Source organism: Acinonyx jubatus, chromosome B1, assembly GCF_027475565.1.
Source record: "Acinonyx jubatus isolate Ajub_Pintada_27869175 chromosome B1, VMU_Ajub_asm_v1.0, whole genome shotgun sequence".
Taxonomy (NCBI): Eukaryota; Metazoa; Chordata; class Mammalia; order Carnivora; family Felidae; genus Acinonyx; species Acinonyx jubatus.
Genome location: NC_069382.1, coordinates 185,288,766 through 185,308,497, shown reverse-complemented (window position 1 = coordinate 185,308,497; position 19,732 = coordinate 185,288,766). Strand labels below are relative to the sequence as shown.

The 19,732-nt window shown below is 40.2% G+C and overlaps 1 protein-coding gene across 2 annotated transcripts in view; it reads right to left on the bottom strand.

The window, feature by feature from the left end:
- KCNIP4 (potassium voltage-gated channel interacting protein 4) overlaps positions 1–19,732 on the bottom strand; it is a 223,975-nt gene that overhangs the window by 102,599 nt on the left and 101,644 nt on the right. The window contains exon 2 of one of the 2 annotated variants that reach the window (XM_027046156.2): positions 6,398–6,522. In XM_027046156.2, coding sequence (XP_026901957.1) covers positions 6,398–6,522 — 125 coding nt within the window. The remainder of the gene's footprint in view (positions 1–6,397; positions 6,523–19,732) is intronic. The other variant, XM_053217520.1, reaches the window with a different exon arrangement.

The following is a 19,732-nucleotide window of genomic DNA, read 5'->3' as shown; positions in this document are numbered from 1 at the left end:
GAATATATTTAATATAAACTCTTGTGTAAGGTAATATACTTCAAGATGACATCTCGGGATGGTCATTTTGATTTTAGTTACTTTTGTACTTAGTGGGATGAGTAGGAAAGAGCTGAAGGGCTCTAATATCTATTGAGCACACTCTCAAAGAAAGAAATTATGCAAAATATTTTTCATCATCTTCTCATTTGCATGGGTATTAATAGCCTGAGTCTTGGAAGGAGAATTTGATGTTCAGAGAAGCTAAACTACCTGCCCAATGTAGAAAATGTCAGTTGAAAGGTTTGAGTCCAGTAAAGCACTTGTACCATGCCAGTCTTTGGAAGTCAGAAGGGCAGCCATGTTTATCTGTTGAGACTGGTAAACAAACTTCTCAGAAAGCCTTGCTTCCTGGAAATCTGACAGAAAATTCTGCTAGGGCAAAGAAAAATAACATTTTAACTCTGTTCTTATACCTTGATTCTAAAGTACATGAGTAATACTTTGCACTTAAGGAAGATCTTTTATCTGAGTCTTTCAAGAGCAGAACAAAACCAATTATTACCCACCCCCCTTCATGATTGGAAGAAAAGATCTTAATCCCTAATTTGCTGACAGGGAGACAGAAGCTGCCAGGGATGAAGTGATTTACTGAAGGTTACACAATCAGTCTGTGAAGCCTCAAGAATAACTCCAAGGGCTCATGACAAAAGAGCAATTGCCTTATGCAATTAGCAGCTTATTTCTCTATCCTAAACACCATATCCCGCTCTTTTTCAAGCATGTGCTAAACTCCTCCTGCCTCCCTTTCCACCATAAGTGGGACTCAGTGCTTTTTATATAAAGGTACTTTGTAAAAAATGTAGACCCCTATAATTTCATCTTCAGTTCTCTTCATCTATTTTTAAAGATGCAATGAGTTCTCAAAGTCTTCAAGTGGTGTAGGAAAAACCCATCAAAACACATTTATCTCCTGCTGGTTCCTTTGGCCACAACATCAAACTTCTTGCAGAAATCAAGGAAAAGTTTGGTGCCACTACTGGTAAAATCCCCAAGGAGGTGGCAGGATTTTAGGTACAACACCGAGGTTGGGGATTAACCATGCTTGAGATGTGACTTCAGATTTAATCAGCTGCTTCAGCTGCTGGCTCCTGGGGTTGCTGTCTCCTCCGGAACACTGCTGTGATAGACACACTCTATGGTGACTCTTAGTAAGTCACATTCTTTTTAATCTCCTTGTCTTGAGTGCTGGAATATACAAAAGTGGTGGAATAAGATGTCCTGCCCATGACTATGTTGTATCATATAAGACTCTGCTTTAGCAGACTAGAGAGACTCTGTTGCTGGCTTTGAAGAAGTGAGCTGCCATGTTTTGAGACAGTCTGCAAGAAGGCCATCAGCAAGTGATCAGAGGCAGCCGCCAGGAGATGAATGGTGAGTGGCTCCAGGATGACATCCAGCAGGAGAGTGGGGCTCTCAAAAATACAATCACAGGGAAATGAATTTGGCCAACAACTATGTGTGCTGGGAAGAGGATCGAGGATCCAGAAAGAAGTGTTGCCTAATCAACACCTTGATTGCAGCTTTGTGAGACTCTAAACATAGAGTCCAGTTAAGTTGCTTCTGGACTCCTTACCCTCAAAACTGTGAGATGACGAATGCATGTTTTTTAAGTCAGTAAATATGTGGTAATTTGTTACATACAATAAAAAACTAATACAAACATCCTTCATCTTTGGGTAGAAAGGAAATTAGCATTTTTAGGGAAAAAGGACATTAACAAGAATTAAAGTGATACTTTAAAGATATATTCGAATCTAATGGATACATTGATCTATTATAGTTCAAAGTAGTAAAAGAAAAAGAAGCAGGAAATGATGTGGGACAGGAAAGACCCAGGTGTCCAAAGCATTAGGTCTAACTTCTTGTAATTTTCACCCCGTGCCTTGAACAATGGGAAGAATATGCTGTAAGTTATTAATTAATGAAAGTAAATGTCAAAGAGGCATAGCTATATTAAAACTTAATGCCCCAAAAGACCATTCATGATCACCTAAAACTGAACTGAAGTTACGCCTGCTTTTGAAAGAGAACAGCAAATCAAGTTTGTGAATCATGTATCTAGATACTCCTATGATCTGCTGGGTCAGTGGTTATCAAATGTGGCTTTATGTTAGTTATATATTACATGGGATTTTTTTTTAATTAAGACGTTTAGAAAAAATTACTGAGTATTACCTCAGATTTAATTGAGTCAGAATAATCAGAGGCAAGACCTGTTACCTACCTACACATACATCCCATCGAGGGGTGGAAACTCACCAAGGACATCATAAGGTTCCAATGTAGCTAGTCTAACCACTGTTATTTGGCATTATAGGACTCATCACCATTAGGTCACATCACAGAAGCACCTCATGATGAGGATCTTCTAGTTCCTTGTTTCTGAATCTTGGCTGCACAATATAATTACCTGGAGAGCTTTATAAATCCTGATGCTCAAGCTTCTTCCCAGAGCAATTATATCAGAATCACCAAGCATGGTACCAAATTATTTGTAATTTTTAAAGGTCCTGGCATGATTTCAACTTTCAGTTAAGTGTGAAGATGCTGAATGGAGAGAATACCTTGTATCTTTCAGCATGCTTTCTAACACATAGTTATGTAGCTCAAAACCCAAAACACTGTGGGGGAGTATGTAGGCCAACCATGACTGCCCCACTTTGATGGAACACAAAACTGAGCTTGACTATTTGAAGACATATTATAATACTTATTTTTTTTTAATTTTTTTTCAACGTTTATTTATTTTTGGGACAGAGAGAGACAGAGCATGAACGGGCGAGGGGCAGAGAGAGAGGGAGACACAGAATCAGAAACAGGCTCCAGGCTCTGAGCCATCAGCCCAGAGCCCGACGCGGGGCTCGAACTCGCGGACCGCGAGATCGTGACCTGGCTGAAGTCGGACGCTTAACCGACTGCGCCACCCAGGCGCCCCTATAATACTTATTTTTTATTGAATTTCATTTTTATTATCTGAATTTCTCAAAAACAGAAAATTTAAAAAAAGCCAAAATGAAAGAAACCTCAGGCAATGCACATATTGTTATCCCAATTTGTAGAGATAAGGGACACAGACCACCGATTCAGAGGGAGCTGCCTAAACAAGTTAGATATGGACCTGAGTCTGAGTATCCCCAAAGCTTATGATAGCTTCACAGTGATTCTTAAAGTGTGGTCCCCAAACCAGCAGCATTACATCACCTGGGAAATATGGGAAATACAAATTCTTCAACCCAATCTCAGACCTACTAAATCAGAATCTTTGAGGCTGGGGCTCAGCAATCTGTGTTTTAGAAAACCTTTATTTGATTGCAAGGCACTCAAAAGGCTGAAAAACACTGTACTACATTCTCCATTTCTATCAGCTGCTTAGATTTGAGACTCAGTTCAGCAGGTGGTAAGAGAACTAAAAATGAAGGGGTGATTGAGTGGGTAAGACAGAGTGACAGGCTGAGAAATGTTCTCTTACTATCTTTCCTTCCTCCCATTCCCAATTTTTAGTAACAGTCTATGTTGGGGGGTGCCTGGGTGGCTCAGTTGGTTAAGCATGTGACTTCGGCTCAGCGCATGATCTCGCAGTTCACAAGTTTGAGACCCATATCAGGCTCTGTGCTGCCAGCTCAGAGCCTGGAGCCTGCTTTGGATTCTGTGACTCCCTCTCTCTCTGCCCCTCCCCTGCTCATGCTCTGTCTCTCTCTGTCTCTCAAAAAATAAATAAACTTTAAAAAAATTAAAAATAAATAAAAATAAATAACCCAATTTGTTCCATGGAAATGAGTTTTTGATTTTATGCGCTTAAGATAATTGGTGTTCAGGAAACCAAGAGTAGTCGGTTTGCTTTCTCTGATGCTAAGCTGGTTCAGATTGCTGCCATCCTGTAAAACATGAGTGCCACTTCTCTGCTTTCATGCCTCTCTTGATATATTCCAGGGTATATTTATTAGAGTTGTACATTTGACTAAGGGAAAATAACCAAAATGTAAAGAACGACTGTGTTTTATTTATCAGAGACATCAATTAATATTTTCTGAGCAAATCGTGGAGTCCTTTGTTGTAAAGGAGTATGTGAATATGCTTTCGGCACATTCAGGTCCAATGGAAATTTCTCATGGGGCAAAATGGGGGTGGGGAGCAGATAACTTGATGAAGAGAGAAGAGAAAAATAGGAAAAGAAGAAGGAAAGGGGAGAAGTGAAATAAAGGAAATAAAGTGAAATAACAATGAGAAGAGACAAAGGAGGTAGGAAGGAGTGAACACAGGAAAAAGAAATAGAGCAAAGATCAGAAGGGTGGGAAATGGGGAAAGAAAAGGTGTTTGGAAAAGGAGGAGAGGAGAAGAGGAAGAAAAGAGGATAAGTAGGCAAAAACAAAAATAAAAGAGAGCAATAAAAATAAAATAAAAAACAAAAATAAAAGACTGCAGACGTCACAGCCTGGACAATTTCTGTGAAGTGCCACTTGGAGAAGACCAACCCGCAGAGATGCTGTCTCTGGAGGTTAACGATGGCAGTAATCATGATTTCAATTTGCAACAAACGGGATGAAAGGCAGCCTGACCCCAAATGGAGAGAGCTACAGTCACAGCAGTGGAGTGATAACGTAGCAGGGATTCTGAGGGGTTGGATTAAGTTTTCCTTTATTTGACAACCATTCTGTATCTGATTGCTGTGGCCAGTAGTCTTCGCAGCTGCTTTTTGTGTTTGCTCTCTCTGCAAACTGTGCAGCATAGATGTGACTAATAATTCTCTAGCCTCATTTTCAAAGCCCCTTTCTCTTTATGCATGTTGATTTACATGTGTCATCTTGAGAGACTGCACATCAAGATTCTTTTTTTTTTTCCAACGTTTATTTATTTTTGGGACAAAGAGAGACAGAGCATGAACGGGGGAGGGGCAGAGAGAGAGGGAGACACAGAATCGGAAACAGGCTCCAGGCTCTGAGCCATCAGCCCAGAGCCTGACGCGGGGCTCGAACTCACGGACCGCGAGATTGTGACCTGGCTGAAGTCGGACGCTTAACCGACTGCGCCACCCAGGCGCCCCTAAGATTCTTTTAGTGAGAGTCCCATCTGTGTGGAGCAAGTGCCTACCTCCATGACATCTCCCCCCCTTCCCACTCAGCCTACCCCCACAAAAGCCTGGGTGTTAGCAGAGAACCAGGCTGCAGATTAGTAATGGGGAGACAGAGATTTAGAATGCTCAGGCAAGGAAAGTAGTGAGGAGCAGAAATGGGGTGGACAGAGACCCCATGGAGTCAGCGAGATGCTGGAAATATGTGTGCAATATGCATGATGGCACCCTATAAAAATATTCTGAAAAGTCGACCAGTGGTACCAGTTCCCTGGGGAAATTTTTGTGTAGATACCATAGAAGAGGTGGAGTTTCTCATCTGGTCTGCATGAGGATGGACAGAGGTAGCAACTGAGGTGGTCAGATTGGAAGAGGATGGAATTAGCAGAACTCTTTGGACACTATAGAGTCCACAGGCCATGTAACGGTGCTGTTAGGGGGAAGGCATCAATGTAATTTAATTTGGATCTCAAAGGGTACCTGTAGCTACTATGGTTTATATATGTGTAAGTACATAATACATGTCGGCCTATGTATGCCACTTGATATACAACAATTTGGTACTTTTAAGGATGAAATGCTTTCATAAATAAATTCATAAATTCATGATAAGACTTCTCTCCCTATAGACCATGAGTTTGAGAACAGAAGAATATCTTTTCTGACTTTTGAATAACCTACAGTATCTAGATTAATACTGAACACAACATACCAAGTATTCAATGAGAGTATGTCCGTGATCAATTGTCCAGACCATTCATTGTCTCTCACCCTCACCCTCTGGTATGTATGGACTATCACCGCTTTTGAAGATGATTCACTCAGAAAGGAGAATCATGGGTGTACCTGGATCACAAAGAACCAGATGCAGGGATGACCTACAGATACCTGTGGTCTAGAGTCATTGGTAGCATGGTCTTTTAGAAACTTATAGTGACTCTTCTCCAATGCTAGGAATGGTGTTGTTTGATGGGCCTTAATCTATAGTCAAGATTCAAGTCAAACATGAGACTATAGTTCAGTAATGTAGAAATAATTGAAGCTTATTGGAATGATGTAATTATAGCCAAAAAAGAAAAAAAAAAACTACTTAGAATTGAATTGAGTAAGAATGTCCACCCACATTGTAGAGCATTCTTGTGCCAAAATGACTCAAAGTCCAAATGGATATTGACAATATTCATATCTAGGAAAGATCCGTTCAAAATGTGCATATGATGGGGCTCTCACAGAAGCATATATTTGCTGAGAATAGTGTGAAAATAAAGTCAAAAAGAAAGTCCTTACATTCTTAAATCCTCTGTAAAGAATCTGGAGCTCCTTCTTGGTAAATTTGCTCTGGGCTTCCAGAAGCTCCAGAGCCTCAGGCCGATGCCGGACGGTGGCCATCTCCAGTTCATCTTCCACGCTGTCTGTGGAGAAGAACCAAAAGTGTCTGAAGAACAGTCATGGCTCACCAATACTTATACACAACAACACAGGAAAACAATGAAACATTTACTGGACGTCTGTGATTTTTCCAGAGGAAGGATTCTCATATGGCTAATAGTAGTCTTTACATTTCCCATAACTTACAGAATGAAGCTAAGACAATACCACATAATCTTTCTTTCCCACAAACTCTAATCATTAGGTATTACGAGACTAGCATTTTTATACTACAGTTTGAAAAGTGCACAAAGTCACGAATAACCTTAAAACCAGAAATTTGTGCATATAACAAATACTGGTTATAAAATGGAATTTCAGTTCAATGACAATTAGTTCCACCCTATGTGTCACACAACTATGAGATGGGACTCTGCAATACTCTCTGAGGATTCCACTGAAATCAAATATTTGGCTTGGGGATACAAATAGGTCGGGTGCTGAAGTGAATAAAGTAACCAGCCCCCGATTTGACTGGCATAAAACCAGTCTTCATGGGTGCTGGATGGACTGGACTGGGGGGAACTTCTGGCTAGACTGTATTCTGCAGCCAGGGGAGTCTATAGCTAGAAATAAACTCTAAAATATTGAACTTTGCTTTGTGAGTTATATTTACACTATAATTTTTCAAAGATGCTCTATGTAAAAACAATTTTTTTGTCCATATAAATTTTGGAAATGCTGTAAATATTAACGTAGTTTGAGACCAAAACAGTGGAAATTAATTTTCCAGAGGACCTGCAATAAACAATTCTGGTTAACTTCGTTTAACCCAACTGACCCCAAAGGGTATTTTTCCATTTTCCTTTTCCCCACAAGTCACATCTGGTAACCTCTACATATTTGCCCTAGAGTTTTGTAGAACGAGATGGGAGGTGATGGAATATACTAGGATCTTGGTGCTCAGGTCTTAAAGTATACCATCCTTGATTAATTTTACCTTCTTTGCAGTGGAGCCCAATGGAGGCCTAAGAAATTCTTCTTGCCATAGTCCAATCGACACCTTAGCTAAATAACTCACCAGGGACAGAAGTATCCAGGACCAGCTCTGACACCATGACTTGCTAGCCTCCATTATATTCCTTCCTCTTAGCTATGGATTCCTAACTCAGACAAGTGAGGTTCAGGAGAAGAGCTCCTTTTCATTAGCTCTGCACCCAGGCCACTAGCGCTCCAATTCCAGGTCTCATGTGTCAGTTGGAAATGTCATTGTTGTTAAAAGTCCCACCATTTCGATACTCAATGCTGCCTCTCGCCAACACCTGGACCTACTTCCTGCCCTGTCTCACTAAGTGCAATGTTGGGGCAGAGCTATCACACAGCAGGGAAAAGTTAGTTTCAGCGGAACTCTAATGTTGGGATGTCCTAATGACTTCCCTCAAGTTTGCAAAAGACCAATAATTGTGATCAAACAAATACTTGGAATGGATGTGTTTGTCAAAATGAGGAAGAGGGGATAAAATCAGACATGTGCTTTGTACTTTTCATATTATAATAGATTATTTTGGAGCAGTGAGATGGAAAAGCTGCAGAATAGTGACGGATGGATAAGAATAATAAATGGGACATGAAAAGATGGGAAGCCCAAGAATAAACTTGAGCTGACAAGCATAAAATCGATGAGAAAGTAAGCGAGATACGCACCTGAAGGATGTGCAAAGGTCTGAAAGTAGTGGGGAAAAGGCAGCTAGGCATTAACAAATTGACCTCAGATTGGGCTTTATGGGGAAAATCAAAAAAGCCCAAGTGGGGCTCCTTCAATTTTCTCCTTCATTCACTGGAACATTTGAGTGGAAGGGGTTGATTCTACTCAAGAAGTCCTGAGCTCAGCGAGGAGGTGCTCCCTAAGATTTCTGTTGATCCAATGAATTAGACGGTGTTGTTGTTATTGTAGTTGCAGAATAAATAAGTAAGTAAATAAATAAATATTGTAATGCAGGAATAAAAGCTGTGGAGCAGACGTAATGTAAATAGATAATAGATAGACTCTGCTTTCTCGAAAAATATTCTCACGTAAGCTTCCTTTGTGTCATTTACAATGTAATTTATATAATTATATTGTGTGTGTGTGCATGTGTGTGTGTGTGTATACTGATCTAATTCAAATACTACTCCCTCCTCTCAAGCCTTTCCAGATTGCTGCACCGTGCAGAACTGGTAGCTCCCTAGGCAGACTTCTCACACCATACGTATTTCTCATGCAGCATTGAAAACATGACATTATGACCTGTTCATGCCTGTCTTATGCATTGTGAGTCCCTTGAAGACAGGGGCAAAGCCTTACAGATCTATATATCCTCTGGACCCAACAGAGTCGGATGCCCCATAGTCACTCAAGAATTGTATGGTGAATCAATGAATCAGTAAGCAAATGATGTTACTACTGAAGTTTCTATTCCCCTGGAACCTCTTGAACCTTAGCTGCCCTCTAGAAAATCATTTCTCAAACTGAGATTTGTGGACCATTGGTAGACCTTAAATGCCTTCTTTGGAATTACTGTGTTCACCACACATTGTTCTGAGAAACACAGTATAGGCAAAAGCAGGGGCATTTTTAATCATATTTTCAGAGTAGTCGTTTAATCATAGCATAACCTTCTCTAGACCCACTGACCCTTCCACTGGAAAGAAACAAAACAGTGCATTCACTCCTTGGCCTCTGTAACCACACAGCAATCTGAACCGCATCACCAACACAGTGTTTCCCTCCAGCTGTCACAGACTTGCTGATGCTGAGACTGAGACAAAAAACCCAGAGCCGGAGGGTCAGTGTAATTGAATTAAGCGTGTGATAGGATGGGCATCACACGCAGTATTCAAAGCACCACACTTAAAGCAACTGCCTGCGGACTCTTGTTCTCCCAGCTGACTGGTACCTTACTTCTTAATGGCTCTTATCTGCCAAAGGGCTGTTTCTATATCTAGAAGGCTGACAGGCTCTGAAAACATACCTGAAATCATCAGCAATCACCAGCATAAGTTGAAAGAGCAACACCGCCTCACTCCCTCATGGCTGATTCCTGCAGGCAAACTGGAGAGCACAGCATGATTCTGCACAGGACTGTGAAACCTGTGGAACCTTCCAGCCTCCTCACCCTCCTGTGCAGAATCATGCTGTGCTCTCCAGAGTTCACTTTAAGACCATGCATTTGGGAGGATTTTAATACAGTGCTTAACATTTATTGAGCCTTTGTTATGTGCTAGGAGATGGGCTAGGTGCTCCATTGATATAATTCAAGTCCTCAAAATAACCTCAAATATAATTGTCCATTAAAAACATTTTTTATACATTTATTTATTTTTGAGAGATGGAGTGAGACAGAGCACAAGCAGGGGAGGGGCAGAGAGAGGAGACATAGAATCCAAAGCAGGCTCCAGGCTCTAAGCAAGCGTTCAGCACAGAGCCCGATGCGGGACTCGAACCCATGAACCATGAGATCATGACCTGAGCTGAAGTTGGTCACTTAACCTAGGCACCCCATAATTGTCCATTTTTTTTTACACATATGATACTCAGTCTTATAGAGGTGAAAAAATGAGTGACCAGATGTCACACAAGAGAAATATAGACACAGGGATTACATCCAAATCCATGATGTCAAATGTTCTTTCTACTTTGTCATATTCTCTCTCAACACAGAAGTAACAATGATAAAAATAACCTTTTTTTTTCTCCTCTCCTTTCTGCACTGTCAAATGTCTCAGAAAATGGGTCCACTGGGCCCATTTTCTACCTCCTGCTTTCTCCTTAATCCCAGCATTCTGACTTCTGGCCCCATTGTGGGTTGAATTGTGTCCCCTTAAAATTTGTATGTTGAAGGCTTAACCTCCCATATGGCTGTGTGTACAGATACAGCTTTTAAAAGGTTTTTTTTTTAATGTTTATTTAATTTTGAGATAGAGAGTGGGTGTGAGCTAGCAGAGGGACAGAGAGATAGGGAGACAGAATCTGAAGCAGGCTCCCCAACATCAGGGCAAAGTCTGACGTGGGCCTTGAACTCATGAACGGTGAGAGATCATGACCTGAGCCAAAGTCGGACACTCAGCTGACTGAGCCACCCAGGTGCCCCTAGAGATATAGCTTTTAAGGCAGTATTAACATTAAATGGGGTCATAGGGACCCTGATCCAATGTAACTGGTGTCTTTATAAGAAGAGAGAGAGACACCAGGAATACACACACACACACAGGAAAGGCCGTGTGTGAGCACAGCAAGGAAGCAGCCATCTGCAAGCCAGTGGGGGAGGTGTCAGGAGAAACCAACTCTGCAGGCATCTTGATTTTGGACTTGCAGCCTCCAGCACTGTGAGAACATAAGTTTGCTGTTCAAGCCCTCCAGTCAGTGGCGTTCTGTTATGCTAGTCCTAAGAAACGGATACAGCCACATATATTCAAATGATCCACAACACTAATAAAAGCGGGTCTTGTTACCCGCAAAGTTTGCTCAGTGAGCACGAGACAGTCGGGAAGCCAATGATATCATCTAAACTTTGCAACACCCTTCAAAAGAGGGATCTGCATCCCCATTTTATAGATGAGAAAACTATGGTTTGGAAGGTCTAACTTGTTCAAGGTCAAATCACTGGTTAGTCATGAGGCACACAGGTGTCTTTAGCACCTTAAAGTCCAACTTTTTAAGCATTCTGCTGAGATTGTTAATAAAAATCATGACTCTACAGAGAGCTTTTGCTCTGAGTCTGGCTGTGTATCATCTCATTTTAATACTGATAAAAATGCTGTGGGAGACCTATTCTTGCCCTTATTTTACAAAGAATAAACTGGGACTTACAGAGCTTAAGTAACTTACTCAGGGTCACATAGCTAGTAAGGGACAGAGCTGGGATTTGATCCCTGGTTTTAGAGATGGCAACAGTTATATATTTTGGTCTAAAATCCTAGCAGAAAAATGTTTCAGGTTGCCAGTGAACCCCCCATACCTCAGGGGAAACATGTCTGAGCACCTTCGAGAGATCACCATGGTGGCTGTTGAAACTGTACTGATTTAGAAACAAAGAGAATAGGTGTGGAAGGGATGCTGTCTCAGAGGTGGAAAAACACCAAAAAGTCTGTTTGCTTTGACACATTTGGCTGCCCAGAAATGGAGGTTCAAGAAGGCTGGGTGGTTTGTCCGAGATTAAAACCAGAACCAGGTGGGACCCTGGCCACCTGAATCATGTTCAGGCCTCTGCCAAGATTTAAGTAGGCAGGCATCTTGCTGAGTTGCTAATTCTGTGCTGCTTTTGCATCCCGAGACAAGCTGAATACAAACAGCATTTTAATTCATGAATCTTCTAACAGATTTAATTTTAATCAGACAACTAATTCCCAAACCCAGACATCCTTGAGCTTCCCAGCTGTCTCTTTTTGTTATTTGTTTCCTAGATTTAACTCTCTCAGGGCCAAGGTTGTCCTACGTCTGAGTAAATAGTCCCTTCAGGTCGTGACTCAGGTGGGCTGGAAATTGGAATTTACAGAATGAGTTTTAAAAATAGGCGTCTTTCTCCTCCTTCTCGCAACTTCTCTTACAGTACAGTAGAAGATTACTGCCCGACCTACACTTATGCAAACCTGACTCTACCCGAGATCAAACCATACCCTCCAGAACATAACTACAGAACATCTTGCTTTACAAACAAATATGAGTGTGAGGTCTGCCTCCCTAAAACAGGTTTTTGGAAACAAAGGCTGTAATGCTGATATAAAACCATTTTATGAACAATGTCACTCCATTCGGAAAGTTGGTTTAGAACCCAGGCTGGGCACATAGAGAGGAGACTTGCTTCATCATAGCATGGACACTGGGAGGCTACTGCCTCCTTCTACCTAGGTCCTGCCAGACCACTGGCTACATGAGTCTGCCAGTATCTAGTTAGGCACACTAAAGATGCTCAATTAGAAAAAAAAAAAAAAAAAAAAGGGAAATCAATGAATAAGCCTCCCAAACATAGTAGATGTATCTATAGGAGGTCCATTTCTTAATACAACATGACCCTTCTTTACATAACGTATCCATTTTTTATTATAAAATGAATCATAAATACCATGACTTTTAAGTTCTATTTGAGGGGCTCCTGGGTGGCTCAGTCGGTTAAGCATCTGACTTCGGCTCAGGTCACGATCTCACGGTTCATGGGTTCTGACCCCTTGTGGGGCTCTGTGCTGACAGCTCAGAGCCTGGAGCCTGCTTCGTATTCTGTCTCCCTCTCTCTCTCTCTGCCGCTCCCTGACTCCCACTCTGTCTCTTGCTCAAAAATAAATAAACATTAAAAAAAATTATTTTAATTCTATTTGAGCTGAAATTGATTTGGCTAGCCAAAGATTCAGCTGGCTTGACTTATATTGCTTTATCTCATCTATAAAAGTAACCTTTGAGTCTTTATTCCCAATGTTTACCCTTTACTAAATTGGTTTAATTGTGACTTAATCAGCGTGGCAATAAAATCATGATGAGGGTGATCACCTCCTAATGATAATGTTACAAATGATTTACAGAAGCTTGGTTCGGTGGCAGTTATTGGAGGTGGGGGTGATTTTTACTCCAGGTTTTAGATTTATGCTAAATAGTGCTTGAAGATTCTTGACTATTACATATTGGAAACTATTTGTGAGACCTGCTAGAATAAGAAGATGTTAGCTATTGTTTTGTTAATGTTCACATCTGACCCAGCAGGACAGAGATAAAGCTGTCCATGTGAAGATTTCAAAAGCTATTGCACATGGCACCGATGGAATTTCTTTCCTCTCTTTCTTCCAATTTTGAAACTTTGAACAGGCATTAATAGGATGCCATATACACCAGCGCTCCATTCCTTAACTCCAACCTTCACAGTATCAGAGGGGCCGGCGTTGTACTCAGTTGAGGAAACTGGTTTTCAGGATTAAGGAATTTGCTGAAGTTCGCAGAGCTGATAAGTGGGGGAGGTGAGATCTGACACAAACCTGTCTTCCTATTTTCTGTTCAATCATTTGACTTCTCCGGATGGGGAGTTCAAACCTGGGACAAGTGCTGTAAGCAACTGTTTAAACCTTGCCAACATTAAATGCTTTATCTCAAAAAAAGGGAGATATGGGAGCCTCTTGACTCTTGCTGTGTTCATGACCACACACCTATCCAGCCACCCAGAGCTATTTTCAGTTGCACATGCAGAGTACATGAGCAATTAACTCCAAGCTAATGGAGCACAGACCAGGAGTAGAAAGCAATCAATCCACCCAAAACACTGTGGGAGGCCTAGCACATCCCAGACCACCCTGAACAACTAGAATCCCCCCAATTTGTGTTAGTCAGACATGTGTTTATTCAGTTCTGGCCCTGAAAAGATGTTGGGACCAAGAAAGCCCTTTATAATTAGTACTTTATACTATTCAACATTTACATAAATATATATCAGATAGGAAATGAAAAGTATTTTCAAAATGGCCAATTAGTTTGAATGTCTTCTGTTAGAGGTGGTTGTGGGCAATGACACTGAAATCTCCGTTCCAGGAGAGCTTGAATCACTCTCCAATTTCATGACCGAATTCAAGCACTTATAAAATATAACTACTCAGAGGTAAATGGCTGGAGATATTTTTCACAGAACTTATGAATGGATTGTCTCTACCTTATTTAGAAACATAAATAATAACTCTTCACACAAGCTTAGATTTTAAAATAGAATCACCTAATTGGAACACTTGTTATTAGTGTTAACCATATTATTACTGCAGCAAGCCATGCGTGACTCCCTATGATAGGAGCTCTGATTTCCTAGATGGTGGGTCTTCTTGCTCTTTGGTAAATGAGCAATGTAAAAATTATATTGTAAGTCATTATACACAGAGAGAAAATCTACAGTAGAAATGCTGGGGTTTGGGAAGAAGGAAACAAGGGATGTGATTGAACTTACACATAAAGATAGACCCAACAGATTGATATTCTAGCCAGGAAAGTCAACAGCTGAGAGGAAATACGATCAAAGAGAAAATTTAAAAAACAGTGAAACATGGAGAGAGATGAAGAAAGCCCATGATAGCTCACCAAATTAAAAATGGCCTAACAAAAAATTTTCTCTTCAAGTTTGACAGACTTTCTCTAGTTTGTCTCTAAAATCAAATAACAATAGCATAGCATTTTTTATAGTGTTTGCTCTGTGTAAGCACTTTACTTATATTAACTCCTAAAATCCCCATCAGCACACCACGGACACTAAATTCTGTTCTACAGATGAAGACACTGGCACAGAGAGATGAAGTAATTTGCCCAAGGTTACATGGCCAGAGTATGAACTCTGGATAGTCCAGTGCAAGGATTCACGTAACTATTGTGTTGTTCCGCCTGCCAAAGAAAAGGAAGGAGAATGATCCTTCACTTATCTGGAAATCACACACCCAACCTAGAATCAGAAAATTAGTAGCAAAGGGGCTCTAGGCAGAAAATAGAGTTACCTTAGAATTGAAGTTCTTTTTTTTTTTTACTGTTTATTTATTTTGAGAGAGAGAGAGAGAGAGAGCGTGAGCTGGGAGGGGCAGAGAGAGAGAGGGAGAAAATCCCAAGCAGGTTCCACGCTGACAGTGCAGGATCTCAGGAACCATGAGATCATGACCTGAGGCAAGATATGACCTGAGCCAAAATCAAGTCTGACACTCAACTGAGCCACCTAGCCACCCTCGCATTGAACAGCTTTTGAATTCGGCCCCTTGACTTTGTAAATTTATATTAAAATATAGAGTGTTAGCACTACTGGTTGTATGTCAAAGGCCTTTGGGCACATTGGCAGCAGATCTGGACCTAGATCCCGCTCTCCTTGACTCCTCGTACAGCAATTTGCCACATGCCTGTCACAAGTCCTATCTCATTAAGGATGTCCCCATGCTTATTATAGCCACAATTTGAATACGCTTCTAACTCCACATTGGAAGCAGCTGGGGATAGGATGGGGGAGTGCAAACTAAAAGAAGCCCAGAGTCACAATAATAATACCTAACATTTGACAGCTGGTACTTTGTAGTAAACAAAATTATTTTCAGTTTCATTATTATAGCTAAACCTCACGGTTACCCTATGCACAAATATTGTCACCCTGCTTTTATGGATGAGGGAAATCAGTATTGGAAGAAATGTTGCAACTTACAAAGGACATAGAAGTTGGAAGCTATAAGTGAGGACTTAAACCCAAGTTTAATGACTCTAAAGTCTAGAAGTGACAGCTGATTGCCTGACAACAGAGGAGGAAACATAAAGTTGGAAAGGCACATATTATAGTAAGTAATAATAACAAGAAATCAGTCAATGACCAAATTTTGATCTTGGTCATTAGGAAAAGGCTTTATTCTCTTTACTTTTTTTCAGAAGGTAATATACAAGTGATACATTTTTAAAACATTAATTTAAAACCCATTGTAGAAGAATAAACATATGGAAATTTTATGTATTCATTTGTTTATTTAGGTATAATTGATATATAACATTATACTAGTTTTAGCTATAGAACATAATGACTCAACATTTGCATATTTTGCAAAATGATCACCACAATAAGTCTAGTTAACACTCATTATCAGGTATGAACTAGACAGATAGAAACTTTATTTACGTAAAATATAATGTTCAATTCATAAGATGTTACTGGGTTTTGTGTTGTTTTAGTAAGTAGAGAATAAACAGCTGGAGTCTATTACCTAGGGAGTTAAAAAGAGTTTGGGTAAGGTTAGTAATAATAAATTGCTGCATATCTTGTGGCGTATTGGGGGGATGTTTTGGGGCTAATATCAGGGATGCCAGTAACTCTTTGCTACAAAGCATTTATCTGTCATGGTCCTATTTAAAACGGAGCATTAGGAAAACTGAGCAGTGATCTAGGTTATGCTATGTTCCTTCTAGGTTTAAGCTAGTTCTTGGTTTACAGAAAGGCCAATTGCTTAGTCCACATGTCATCTGGGCATTTATGTGTGACTAGGATAAGTTAGCAAGACTCTCTGTGCCTTACATCTGCCATACGTTCAATGGTATAAAGGTGAGCATAAAATCTAACCTGATAGTATAGTGTAGGGAGACCTTGGGCATTAAATGAGCTCGTACGTGTGACTTGCACATAGTAAACAATCATAGTATTGTTCTTGTTTGTAGAACTATGAGTGTTAATGACAGAAACATCTGTTGCCACCCTTACAATAAAAAAGAAAGGTGCCTGGGAGTACTCGTTCTAGCAAATTATTCAGTTGCTCCAATTTCTCTCTCCTGAGTCTATTTATCAATTCTGATCCTGGATGATGTGTTTGACCTCCCCAAACCTCAATTTTAAAATCTATAAACTGGGAATAATATTCATATAAATTTCATGAAGTTGTTTTGAGAGACTGTTTGAATTACATACAGTGATCAATAAAGGGAAGCAATTATGATTATTAATAATTATTACACACTTACTAGTGAAGCATTGTTCTAGAATCTTCAGGAGTGAGGAGTCTGTTATTATACTTCTTGAGTTTGAATCCCTTTGCTGACTTTTGTTAGCTCTGTAACCTTGGGCAAAGTGCCTTAGCCTCTCTATGCCTCAGTTTCTTCATCCATAAAGGAGGACAATAATAGGACTTACTGCAAAGGGCTGTCAAGAGATTGAAATGAAATAATGTGTAGAAAGCATTTAAAATAGACCTTTTAGGGGTGCCTTGTTGGCTCAGTCGGTTAAGCATCTGACTTCGGCTCAGGAGTTCGAGCCCTGCATCGGGCTCTGTGCTGACAGCTCAGAGCCGGGAGCCTGCTTCGGATGCTGTGCCTCCCCCTCTCTCTGCCCCTCCCCTGCTTACACTCTGTCTCCCTCAAAAATAAATAAACATTTAAAAATTTTTTTAAAAATAAATAAAATAGACTTTTTATACTCTTTCAGTTTGGTCTTAACAAAGGAATAAGGACCAGTTTTTGGAGTGGAATTTGAGACAATAATTTCTCTTTACTGCCTGTCATTTTTCCCCACACACCTTATGACATCATCTCTTGGACAATTTGCTATTCTCTGAACGAAGCCTGCATTGTCAACTTTAATCCTCTAGCTTATACCATCTCTTTCTACATGGATCTGCCTTTCTTTCTCCTCTTCTCCCTCTATTCTCTTTAAGGATCATCTCAACGTGGATGAGGCTTTCAAGAGCAAAGGCATTCTCAGACTCCCACGCAGCGTGCATGGTTGTCTATTTTCAGCTCTGAGTGCTTCAGATCATTGACCCGCTTGGATATCTCTCATTTCTTCTGTGATGTGACCATCTGGAGACAAGAGATCTATCCCGGTTATGTTGTTACCACTAATGTCTAGCATAGTTCTGGATATTAGAGACAATTTGTCCGTTCTTTCATTCATTTAATTATTTACCGAGTGCCTATTATGAGCCAGGTGCACTGTTCAAGGCACTATGGACACTAGAATGACCACCACCACCACCAACAACAAAATCCTTGCTCATGTAGACCTTCCTTCTAATGGAAGAGTCACTAATTGGACATCCAAGTGGAGTTGTCAGCTGACTGGATGGATATATGGGTCCGGAGTTGAGAATCATGGTCAGGGCTAAAGATGTAAATGTCAGAGTCATCACCATATAAATCATACACAAGACCCTGAAACTCAGTGATATCACTAAGGGAGTAAATGCCAACAACAACAACAAAATAATTCTATCTCCTACTGAATGAAAAATAACTAAAGATTAAATATAATAATACATAAAAAGGATTTGCATAGCATAAGGTGCATCATAGGAGGAGTCTACATGCATGCTTTCTGTTATTATGATGATGATTTCGCCACTCATCCTTCTAACATCTGTTCACCTAAAGTGTTCATTAATTTTTCACTGTCACTGAGATAAATTAAATGTGATTTTATTACTTCCAGGAACACTCACTGGAGAATGTCTACTGTCGAGCAGATTCAGAGAACATTACAATGTACCATGGAATTGTTTTTTCCACCCAAAGGCTCAAACTCTTTGCTGAAAGGTGAATAAGTTCCTCTGCCTATTTAGCCCCAGAACTTGTCTTATTGTTCTTTTTTTTTTTTTTTTTTTCTGGAAGCATGGAAGCGAAGACGGACCAATGCTCGTGTAAAGTACTTCTGCCTATCACACTTGCTGCTCTATATCCACTGGCAGAAGGCAATTCGAAAGTAAGAAAGTTAAACTTTAACCTGCAATCTAAGCAGCTAACATAGCAATGCTTTGTATTTTATAGACCTGGTGGAGTGTAAAATTGAGTCTGAAGTGTTAGGCTCCCATTTCACTTTTTAAACGAAACAGGCAGAAACTGGCATTGACTGGATTCATGTTCAGCCCAAATATTACTTCTTAGGTCAACGCTAATGGAAAATAGGTATTTATAACTCCTATTAGAAAGTACATGAGTGACCAATCCTAAAATTATTAATAAAAGAAAAAATAGAGAAGGCTTTTGGTTATCTAAGCTTCTATGTAACTTCTTATAAATAGTTATAACTCTACCCCTTTGGCCCACATTAACAGTAAGAAAATAGTAGAAAAATCCAGTGGGAAGCAACAGACTTAATCATATAAGTAACCTGGAAAGAAAAGATACACCAGTTAAAAATAAAGCTTGTTTCAAGAATGGTTTTTGTTCTTCAGACACTTGAAGCCAATTTGTAGAAAATAAAATCATCATCTTAACCCATTTTTGTGACCTTCTCTGTTCCTCATCTTGCTTAATGCCCCCAATTATCCTTTTGGTAGAATCTCTTTGCCCCTTTCCTGTCTTACCTCAGTGGTACCAACTGTTTCCCAGTGTGTCCATCTGTATCTCCACCATGTGTCCCACATCGATCCTCTCCCTTCCACTACTAATTTTAGTAATTTTTCTTTGAGTATAGTAGACACATTGTGTCACATTACTTTCAGGTGTACAACACAGTGATTTGACAAGTTTATACATGATGCTCTGCTCCCCACAAGTGTAGCTACCATCTGTCACCATACATCACTATTAAAACACCATTGACTATATTCCCTATGCTGTGCCTTTTATTCCTGTGACTTATTCCTTCCATAATTTCATAAGTGGAAGCCTGTGTCTCCCACCCCCCTTAACCTGTTTTGCCCATCCTCTCCACCTTCACTCTGGCAACCATCAGTTTGTTCTCCAAATTCACAAGTCTGATTCTGTTTGTTTGTTTGCTTGCTTAAAGTGTTTATTTAAATTCTGGTTAGTTA